The sequence below is a fragment of the Arachis hypogaea genome, chromosome 3 (genome assembly GCF_003086295.3).
Source record: "Arachis hypogaea cultivar Tifrunner chromosome 3, arahy.Tifrunner.gnm2.J5K5, whole genome shotgun sequence".
Lineage (NCBI taxonomy): Eukaryota > Viridiplantae > Streptophyta > Magnoliopsida > Fabales > Fabaceae > Arachis > Arachis hypogaea.
The window spans coordinates 10,586,054-10,598,006 of NC_092038.1; the positions used below are offsets into that span (position 1 = coordinate 10,586,054).

The 11,953-nt window shown below is 32.3% G+C and overlaps 1 protein-coding gene across 1 annotated transcript; it reads right to left on the reverse strand.

Annotated features, from left to right (window-relative positions):
• Nucleotides 1-1,672: 1,672 nt before the first annotated feature.
• On the reverse strand, nt 1,673-4,323 carry LOC112789447 (F-box protein At5g07670). Its single transcript, XM_025831345.3, has 2 exons — nt 2,822-4,323; nt 1,673-2,410 (listed from the first exon to the last, which is right to left on the reverse strand). The coding sequence occupies exons 1-2, from the start codon at nt 4,066-4,068 to the stop codon at nt 2,143-2,145; spliced, it is 1,515 nt and encodes a 504-aa protein (XP_025687130.1). The 5' UTR covers nt 4,069-4,323; the 3' UTR covers nt 1,673-2,142.
• Nucleotides 4,324-11,953: the final 7,630 nt, after the last annotated feature.

Consider the following 11,953-nt stretch of genomic DNA (forward strand, 5'->3'; position numbering starts at 1 on the left):
CTCCTTTGTGTGCTTCTCATCCCTGTCTAGAAGTGGTGATCCATATAGATTGGAACCCATATATGACGGTCTTCATAGAGATCTGCAGAATACACCCAAACACAGACTATAAATACACCCGAAAAAAAATTAAATTTACACCTCTGCTGCAGATTTTAAACAAACATTACCTGAAAGCCACTTGTTATCCACAAGACCAAAATTCAGCAGAAAATCATTTCAATTCCTATCAAATGAGTCTTTAAGCACACCCACGCTTCTCGCACTTCTCTCGTAATGTAATTCCTCACATCCTTTTCAATAAAATTTAACTCGCGATGACCCCCGGCAGCCGCAACAAATGATTGGTAAGTTTTGCTTAGTCTAATACCAGCCTCCTCGTTATTCTCTATTGTACGACGAATGGACATGCTTAGTTTCCTGTGTTGTTTGAGATATTTTAGATTTCCATTTTCCCTCTCTGCTACATGTAATCAATTGGTTCTTAATCTCGTTTCCCTTTCTAATTGTGCTCCAAACTCTTGTAAAAAACCCTGCAGCCTTGGTGTAGTTCCTGTAAACTTTTCCAACATCTTCAAGGGTGGTAAAGGTCATTCCAACCTTGGGAACAAACTGGTCATCAACAACAGAGAGAGGCTGCAGAATACACCATGTCAAAAACTATAAATACACCCAATCATGTCTGATATGATACATCCGAACCGCAACAACTCAATTAAAATGACAATAAAAGTCATAAACTGTAAATACATAGGCTGCAGAATATACCATGTCAAAAACTAAAAACACATCCAATCATGTCTGATATAATACACCTGAACAACAACAACTCAGTTAAAATAACAGAAAAAACAGTAAACTGTAAATACACCCACACTTCTAGCAAAAATACACCCAAAAAAGATCTGATCTACACCCGAGCGTCTGCTATAAATTTCAGATAATTAATCAAAACTAATACATTACATTCAATCCACAGATTTATCTTCATGCATTATTTTGACAGTTAATGTTCACGAATTATTCAGCTACACAATGCTATACAAATTACTACAACAAAATTCAGAGTAAATCAAACCTCAGGAACTTCGTTAGATTCAAATTCATAATCCACTTCACCTTGATTCAGCTGAGAATCTAACGTTGAATCAACCATTATCTTCAAAACGAATCCAAACTTTGATTTCAGTAAACAAAAATCGATAGAAAACGAAGCTGGAGTTAAAAGAGAGAAGAACGAGAAGAAGAAGAACGAGGAGAAGAACGAAGAACGAAACAAATCTAGAAATAAGGAGAGAAGAACGAGAAGAAGAAGAACAAGAAGAAGAACGAATAAAGGAAACAAATCTTTTAAATTTGGTAGTTATATAGCGCGTGTATTGGACGTAGGATTGCAGCGCGTTTTGAGGGTTTATTGGTTAATGAACTTGTAAAGCATACAAGCCCTAATGGCTTGTATGTAGAGCTTTTCTGTTATATATAATGAAAATACGAAAAATATTTAATGTTTGTAAAGATAGAATATAAAATACTTTTCATCTTAACTATACTCAATTTGCAAAGATCAAAATCCTTTTAAAAAAGGGTAAATATTTTACAGTTCGGCAACATTGAAAGAGTAAATGATTGATGGTGAATAGTGAGAAGGGAAACAAGACAAACAGTAACTATATTTTGAAACGGAAGGAGTATCCGCATCCCATTGATATTGAAAGTTGAAACTACATACTTGCTTTGCATCAAATCACATGTGATGATGTGATGTAATGTTGCAATAAACAATCATAATTATGCAAAAGCTTATTGTATATCTTAAAGGGCACCAGGCCCACCAATAACGGTAGCTTGGTTATTTGAACTGAACTTTCATCTATGGAAGAAAAAGAATGCAAGTAAGGGAACAAGCTAAGGTACCCAATTTCTACATCAAGTGAACTGGGTTAGACTTATACATAATTACATTTTTCTATGCTATTCCCTTAGTTGGACGGAAGAAAACAACAATGATATTTCAACCGTCAACATCTAAGTTAACAGTAACAAAGTGACTACTACATATTGGTACAAATTTTCACTGTCAGTGAAAATAACATCTGTTCTTTTTTTTTTTTCCTGTTCTAAGACAATTTGGATAACTACATATCACACCCTCCTGAAAAATTTACCACCTTTCTTACCCATGCCTATTCCGGCAAGACTTGATGGAAGAAGTGATTTGGTGTCTGGTCTCCATTTCAAATCTATGAGAGTGGTGAATAAGGTTGCTAGTTCAGGAGAGATTTCACTGTCCTTTATGTTCTTACATGACACTACTTTAAGGCTCTGAAGCTCCTTCCAAGAATGGATTACAGATTCCAAACCTTCATTTGTTAGCATTGAGCATCCTTCTAAGTACAACAATTTTACCCGCCTGAAAAAGTACAAGAGTAGTAACTGTCAATGCATAACTCATAAAGCGTTTCGAGTAATAACTACATGTAAAAATCAAGTTTTAACATTATATGTTACAAATAAATTGGAGTTGAGGAATATTAATAGTTAATTGAAACTCCTCAATAATCTCATGGAACAGAGCGATTCCAACACCAACACCTGGATCACATCGAATCAAAAGTGGTTTTTGCACTTTTATGAACTTCTAAGATTTCTTTATAGATCTGCAGTGTCTAAAGACCAGATTGCAAATGCAGAGGGTGCCAGATTACAGTTACAATTATTCCACATGTATGAATACAGAAACTTCAATAATAACAAATTAGAAGGCAGATATGAGAATTCAGAATTCAAATCCAGTGGGGATGTTAAAAGAGGACCCATTTACCTGCAAACATTTGCGAAGCTAAACATGGTATTGTCCAATCCCCAACAATCCTGGATAATGATCTCCTTTGCAGCCCTGCACACGGAAAACATGGCCGCAACACTCTTCTTGTCGCGCAGCTGGCATTTGTGCAAATGAAGCCGTTCGAGTGCCTCGCAAGAACCCAAGTACTCCTCTAGACCAGGATTATGATCGATCCGTTTGCAAGACTGGAACCTCAATGTCTTCAAATTCTCACAAAATGAGAGTGCTGCCAACCACCCATCATCCATCCTGTGATCACAAAAAGTCAACTCCTCCAACATTTGGCAACACTTGCCAATGGCTTTGATCCCATCAAAGCTACCTTCACACCCACTAAGCTCAAGCTTCACCAGCCTCTTACACCCCTGAGCCAAAATGGTTAACCCAATATCAGACACAACTGAAGTGTACAAACCATCAACATTCCCCACAAGTTTCAAGATCTGCAAATTCGCGCGAGCCGCGATCCCTCGAAGTACATTGTCACTGCACCTCTGCAGCTCAAGCTCCTGCAATGTGGAACACTCCTCAGCCACACTCAGCAGGCCCATCTCGCTGGCTCCGATCACCGAAAGCCGGCGCAAATTGGGGCAGCCACCGGCAAGAGCAATTAGGCCATTGTCAATGACCTCAACAGGGAGCAAATTCTCCTCACCAAAACACCAACTTGGCGAAGACGCAGAATCAACATGCATGGAAAGATAACGATGGCTCAAACAAATTCCGGAATTTCTCGGAGAAATCAAAGACCCAGAGACCAAATCAACGTGATTTAGGTTCGGGAACCTGTGAATCAACCTACCAGATAAGAGGAAGTTCCAGTCCAATACCTTGAGGGAACGAACGAGTCGACCCTGGAGGTTGAGCCACCGCTTGCAAACGAGGGAATTTGAGTTCCTCTGAGAATCTGGAAGCTTGGCGAGGATCTTCAAAAGAAGCTCGTCGGATAAGAGTAGGGTTCGGTCCATGATTGAGAAATTGGGAATCGATTTCGGGTGTTTGGGGGAAGAAGATAGAGAGTGAAGCTGCATAGCAACGACCATGGAGTTGAGGGGATTATTATTCTTGGCGTTGGTGTTGGTCTTGAGCCAGATATCGGACCACCTTGAAGCTCTCTTCTTTGTGGGAGAAGAAATTGGGAAATTGTTAGGGTTAGGGTTCTTTATAATCGCATTATGCTGATTCTGGTTCTGGGTATTGTTGTTGGAAGGTGGAAACGACATCGTTTAAGTGGTTGCGGTGTTGTTGTTATTCGTTCAAGTGCTGCAGCAGCGTCTTCTTCTGCGTCAAATCTCATTCGATTCAGAAATCGGAAAATGTGGAAATATGAATAGTTTTTTTTATTGAAAGCTCTTAACACTTTTTTTAGGGTCCAACGCCAACGGAATTGTTTGTTGGAGTTTTTCACTCTCTTTCAGCCTTTCTCTCTCTCTCTCTGCTTTGATTCTGAGACTCAGATTTTGAATATTTTTGTTTTGTTATCATATAATTATTTTTTTATTATTATTTATTTGGAGTGTGCTGCTTTTTTTGTTTTCTTCTTGTGGCTGCTAACGGCATATCTCATTTCACAAAAAGACAAAATAATTGGGACCTTTCCTTTTTAAAATAAATTTTCTTTTTCCCTTCCATATATATTAAAAGGTAAGTTTATAATGATGCTCAGTTACACCAGGCTTTAGGCTACACAATACACAGCTATCGCTTTTTAAGTTTTAACCTGATTTTATTTTAGTGTGATTTGAGTTTTGACTCCCAAATCCAGAAAATGTGGGTAGTAATTAAGGGTTTACATTAATGTGAGGCCATTAAGTATCCCTTTACATTATTGAATATCGATCTCTTAATGATTTTATTAGGTTCTAATAAGATTTTATACTTATTTTTAGGGTTATCTAAAATTGAATTGTTTTAGGCACAACGTGTGGTTCAAATTTTTTTTGGAGAAACATTTGATGTAAGCTAATATTATGTAGTCGTCATTTGAGTTTCTCGTGAAGAAATAGGAGGTTGTATCTGCAAAAAACTCCGATATTTAAGTTAGCAAATAAAATTTTACATTCAAATAAAATACTTAACTAACTCTAACTAAGTTATTATAATCGCTTTTTAAATCACGTGCCTTTTCCTTCTCCTTCTCCTTCTCCTTCTTACTAACATTTCAGTTGCTGTTTTTTCTTTTTTTTTTGTTATCATTGTCACCACTACCATTGCTACCTTTTCCTCCTCGTCTTCCTCTTTTCCATTTGATTTCTTATTTTCTATGATGTACGGACATGGGACACGACATAGGACACGCAGATATGCGAATTTGAAATTCTTATAAGACACGGGAATATGATATATATATATATATATATATATCTTTTAGATAAATTGTAATGATATTTTGATATTTTATTGATATTAAAATATAAATTAAATTTTTAATTATTTTTAATGCCTTCTTTTAATCATATAAAATATTTAAAATATTTTTTGATTTAATAATTAATAATATATAATATTTCTAAACTCATTTTAAAAATACATGTTAATAATAAGACTGAACACGATGACACGTGATGGTATTTAGGTGTGTCCAAGAGTGTCCGAAATTTTTTTTATTCTTTATTAAGACACGGTTAACAGAGAAGACACACGTATCAGATGAGTATTGAAGAGTGTCGTGTCCAAAATGTGTCCGACATGTGAACACGACAAATCAAGAAAGTGTCAATGCTCCATAGCTTCTTTTCATTTGTTTTCCTCCTCCTCCTTCTCCATCATCATCATATTATCATTGTTATCATTATATCATCTTCGTCATTACCGTTATCGTCATCGTCATCTTCATCGTTACTGTCGTTATTATTATCGTTATTGTTGAATTTTGTCATATTAATGACGTTGTCCGATCTAAAATTAATTTGGATATGTTTTTGTTCATGATTCAGTCTTTTTTATGTGCTTGTTTTCAAACTGAGTTTGCGTGTCGTAATCACTAAGTAATTTCGGTGTAAAAACTAATAAATTTATGTGTATCTGTTAAGAAATTTCGGTGTATTTTATTCTGATAAGTTTTGCGTAATTCAAAACTCACCACAGACGATGAGGGGTCCAATCCTTCCTTCTTGAAGGTGAGAGAGAATATTATCTACAACCCAACTAAAAAGCACACAATTTATCCCGATTATTCATGCACATTAACTTGCTAATGAGATGTCGCAATACTAAAGTGTTAATCATTTCATAACTACTTGCATTGGGCCATGATAAATTACTCTACCGTCTCTACGTCTTGCAACTGCTTCTTCTTCTTTTTCATTATCATCATTTTTTTTCTTATTCATCTTTTCTTTTTTGTTTTACCTTCTCAAATTTTTTCTTGTTTTACTCTTTTAGCAAGAATAAAAACAATGAATCTACATTCATTCAACTAAAAAAAAGAAAGAAATAAAGAAAAAAGAAAAAGAAGAAAAATGCAGCATTAAAGAAGACGTTTTTGTGTTTTTTTAGCAAAGTTTAGGTATAAAAACTAAGAAATTTATGTGTATTTGTTAAGAAATTTCAGTGTTTTTTTATTCTGATAAGTTTTGCATAATTCAAAATTCTTCCTCTTCCTCCTCCTCATCTTTTGCTGCTTCTTCTTTTTTATAATCATCTTTTTTTTCTTATTCATATTTTTTCTTGTTTTTTACCTTCTCAAGTTTCTTCTTGTTTTACTTTCTTAAGAATAATAAAAATAAAAAACATTAAACAAAGAAGAAGAAGAAACACATAATGTTACAAAATTACTAGAAAGAAGATAAGCCTACATTTATTCAACTAAAAAAAAGAAAAAAAAAATAAAAAAGAAGAAGAAGAAAAAAATATAGTATTAAAGAAGATATTTTTTGCTTTTGTAGCAAAGTTTCGGTGTAAAAACTAAGAAATATACGTATATTTGTTAATAAATTTTTTTATTCTCATAACTTTTGCATAATTCAAAACTCTTCCTCTATCTCCTCCTCATCTTCTGTTGCTGCTTCTTCATTTTCATCATCATCTTCTTTTTCTTTTTCTTATTCATCTTTTCGTTCTTGTTTTACCTTTTCAAGTTTTTTTTGTTTTACTTTCTCAATAAGACTAAAAACAAAAAAATCAAACAAAAAAGAAGAAGAAATATATAATGCTATTAAATTATTAGGAAGAGGATGAACCTACATTCATTCAATTAAAAGAAAGAAAGAAATAAAGAAAAAAATGAAAAAAATAGCATCAAAAAATACATTTTTGTACTTTTGTAGCAAAATTTCGGTGTAAAAACTAAGATATTTATGTGTATTTGTTTAGAATTTTGGTGTACTTTTATTTTAATAAGTTCTATATAATTCAAAATTCTTCCTCTTCCTCCTCCTCACATTTTGCTACTTCTTTTTTTTATTTCATTTTCTAATAATTCTTCTTGTTTCACTCTATTAACAGGAATTAAAAAAAATAAATAAATGCTGCAAAATTATTAGAAAGAAAAAAAGAAGAAAAAATACTGCAATAACAACAGCAATAAAAGAACATTGATGGAGAGAAAACACATGAAGAAAAAAAAGGAACGCGACGAAGAAGAAGGAAGAATGCGAAGAAGAAGAAGAAGAAGGAACACGGAGACGAAGAAGGATATGTTTGCATTAGTGAAGCGTGCGTGTGTATACGCTGCGTGTAATGAAAGTGATCTTTGTTGGGGTTTGGTCAACTTGGTTGGAATTTCTTGTCAAAAAGATTTGGATGTGTAGCAGGTAGGGGTGGAAACAGGCCAGGCCAGGCCAGGCTTTACTCTTAACAGGTCAGGCCTGTAATAGAGTATATTGGCCTTAGCCTGGCCTGTAGTCTGGTATAGGCTTTTTAATGAGTACTGAGTCTGGCCTGTTGTTAAATCTGGCCTGGCCTAAAGCCTGTCAATAGGCCTATTTTTTTTTAATAATAATTAAATTTAAGATATAATTTAATTTTTAAAATTATAAAATATAAAATAATAAATATATGAATAATATTGATACAAAATACACATATATAATTAAAGAGACAAATGATTGAGTGGATAAAGATATTATTATAACATAGAAGACCCAAGTTCAAATCCTTTTAATAGCATTTTTACTAGTATAATAAAATTCTCTATATATATTTGCAGGCTCAGGCCGGCCTGACAGGCCCAACAGGCTGTAGGCCGCCTGGCCTATTTCCACCCCTAGTAGCAGGACTATTAGTTAACATGGATTTTAGACAAATTTTTAGTAGATTGGGTTCAAAGTATACTTGAGGGTGTGAGAATATTTATAGGTATATATATAGAATCAATAACCACCTTTTAGAGTAGTTCCACCTTTGATGATAGCCAACCATTCTCTTTTGTTAAGGAGGTTGTTGAGATCTCCCTTCTAGATTAATAAGAAATATTTTAAGAATTAGTAACTTATTTAGATAAGTAGGGCTAGACCCGTGTCGCTGTATTCGACCTCTTATAAGATCGGGTAAGTAGTAATGAAGATCTGAATACTAATATCTGTAGAGTGTTGATTGAGCTTTACTCATTTTGGGTCTGACTAAATTGTGGGTCAAAGTATGAACAATACTCTTATAATACAAAACTAAGCCCGTGTTTAAAAAAGAGATTGAGATTAAAAATAGAAATAAAAAAACAACCACTTGTATCCATGAATTTTATAAACGCTGATAAAAGTACTGATCAAAGAAGGAAATTAACGTTGAACCCATTAAAAATGGGTTCTGTACGACAAAAATATCCAAATCCTACATTTTTGTTGAATTTTTAATAAAATTTTTAAATTATCCTCACCTTTTATCTTCAACCTCAACTCCACCATAATCTATTCTTTCCCAAATCTCAAATTTTCATATTCCTCCATTACCACCACCTTAATTACCTTCTCCATTCTCAACTCCTCTATAGTCTTTGGAGAAGAAGACGAAGAACAGAAAGTAGACGGCGATTGCGACTCAGAAATTGGGTTCTGATGGGGTGGTGACAGGAATTTGGTGCTTTTGGGACTAAGAAAGGAACAAGAACGAGAATGAGATGAGATTCTTGAAGTTAAGTTTCTGCATCCAAATTTCTCTAAAGGAAAAACCTCCAATGAACAAGAACTTGAATCTTTGGTTCCAAGAATTACAATAGGAGAAGGAGGACATTCTTGTTATCAGAAGAGCCTCTCAAAGAAAAGAACTATTTTTCTTCTTCATCTTGATTCTCCTTATACTTTTCGTCCTTGTCTTCTTCACTCTGCCATGGCCAAAAATTATAGCAGGACAGGGAAGGCATTGGTTTCACTTTCGACAGGTCACTCAATTTCTGGTACGGCAACGCCATCAAAGTTCCGATAGTGCTGCTGGAGCTTGAATCTGATGGCTTTGAACTCATCATCATGCCGAGGTAGAAGTAATCTATGCACGGACTTGAGGGGCCACTGCAGGGCTTGAGGTGGGTGTCGTCGGAGGTGGCAGCATTGTGTGGGAACAAGCGGATTACCTAGAGACCTTGTCGTCATCATTGTCATCGTTATTGTCGGCGTGGAAAGATGGTGGCAGTAGTGATGACAGTAGTGGAGTAACAGAGAATAAAAAAGGTGATAGTAATGAAAAGATGTTAAAGTTTGAGATTTTAAGAAGAGATGGTGGTGGAGTTGAATTTGAAGATAAAAGAGTTGGGTTAATTTGAGAATTTTATTAAAAAGTGAACAAAAATATAGAATTTGAGTACTTTTATCGTACAGAACTTATTTTTGATGGATACATTAGTTTCTTTATTTGACAGATACTTTTGTTAATGTTTATAAAATTTATGGATACAAATAATTATTTTTTTGACAGAAATTAAGAAACAAATATTAAATTAAATTTTTATATTATATTCAATACAAAATATACAAAACTAAATTATGTTTCAGTATCTTTTTTAATTTAAAAAAAAATATATATAAATAAACAAAATTAATTAAATACTTTTTTTCTTTTTTCTTATCTTTTCCAGCTTTTTTTTCATAAACAAATAGAAAAATTCTTACACTTCAAATGCAATGTACAAGAAATAAGAGGAATGGTTTGGGCTACACTATTTGCAAGCAAACGCTATTAATCGTAGGCTCTCTTTCTCTCTCCTTCTTTCTCCCCCTCTCTAAATTTGAGTTTCTATCCAAAAAATTTCAATCTCATCTAATTTTATTTTTTAAAAATATTAAAAAATCGAAATTTTGTATTCTATAACTAAAATTTTAATTTTAGTTTCTATCACCAAACATAATATTAAGTTTCAGTCTCCAGTCTCAACTAATTTCAATTATTTGTAAATGTTTTGTAAATTATCATCTATTTTTAGGCCCAATTTGGGTAACCAACTTAATTAAACTCCTTTTGATAAAATAACTTAAACAATAAATGACTCTATTAAAAGTAACTTATAAATAAATTAGTTTGTATTTGAATTTTTAACTCTAAAAGTACTTATTTTATAAAAATGTGGTGAAAAGTAGAAGTATTATAAGAGAAGTTATAAGCTCCTAAATAACTTCTTAAAAAGTTGCAATTTGGTTTTGAAAATTACACCAAATATTAATACTACTACTTTTCATAAATCAAAAGTTATAAAAAGTTACTTTTAAAATTTTTAAACGGCCCTTAGTATCTTACTTTTTATGTTACAAGAAATTATTTTTATTGTGCAAATTTGAGAATAGTATATAATAAAATAGTAGCATTATAAATTAGAAGAATAATAATATCTACTCCATAATAGCAATGTAAAACTATTTTGCATTGAGATCTATATAAAAACTATCACACCAACTACTAGTCTACTATTCTCAATTTTTTATTAGACAGATTGCAACGTAGTAGGTATGAAATTTTTGTATCCATCAGGACAGCACAATCAAACAATAACGGTTACCTATTCATAAAAAAGCTTGAATTGCAGATTTTAGGGAATTAAAAACAAACTCAATGGTGCTTACTTAAAGTTTTTTACTTGAGGAAAAGAAAAGGTATCCCCATCTAAGCATAAAACGTTTTTACAAAACAAAAATATCAGAAATGTTCAATGACCAAACCTTTTTTTACTTAATCAAATTTAACTAAATATCTCAAGCATTTTATTGTTTTCTCTCTACCACGGTCCACGGGTCTTTCGTCTAACCAACTAACAAACCAAACACTTTATTTTATGACTGTTTACGATATTTCAATTGAATCCTACAGTATTATCTAACGAAGATTTCATAAAAATTAAAGGTGAATTCTATGGTGCCTTTGTTATGGTGTCTAAATTGCCTAACTTCCCTTTTAAAGTAAAAAATAAGATATTTAAAGTAAAAAATAAATCATAAAAATTTTATTAAATATTAGTTATTTATCTTTTTTAATAACTTAGATACAAAGTGATAGGTATCATAGCATTTACCAAAATTAAATTGCTGACACCAAAAACTCGACCTGACCCTTTCATCAAAGAACTTGTTTTATTTCATTTTTTTTCAAGTAGTTAAGGAGTAGATAAGGTAACCCGTTAACTGTTAATTGTTAATTTCTTCAAAAAAAATTTTCTATTAATTTGTTACTAGAAAAAATCAGTGCATATTATATACTTTTGCCGAAATTTACACATGAATTCATTTGAAATCTTAATTTATTTTTAATTAATTTTGATAAATACAATCAATATTTAACTAATACAATATGTTGTATTTTTACAAAGTGATCAAAGATATTTTGAGAATTAAAAGCAAGTCTTTTTATAATAAAAGCATTTTAGTGTAAAAATAATATATTTTTAAAAACAAATAAAAATAAACAATGATACACATAACACTGGAGTCATTATTAGATGTTCCAAGTGTAAACAAGAAAATTTACTCTTCAATTAATTTGTTACAATTGCTAGAATGACTTTGTTATAAACACTCATTAATGACTTGTAATTAATTAATGGTATTTGCTATGGTGCTTAAAAAGTATTGCCTAATTACTAAAATAGATAAAATAATTTATTTTAAATTTAAAAGTATAAAAATTAAAAAACTTTAAAAGACACCATAAAATTAGCCTTAATTAATATATCAATGATAAGTAGAAATGATG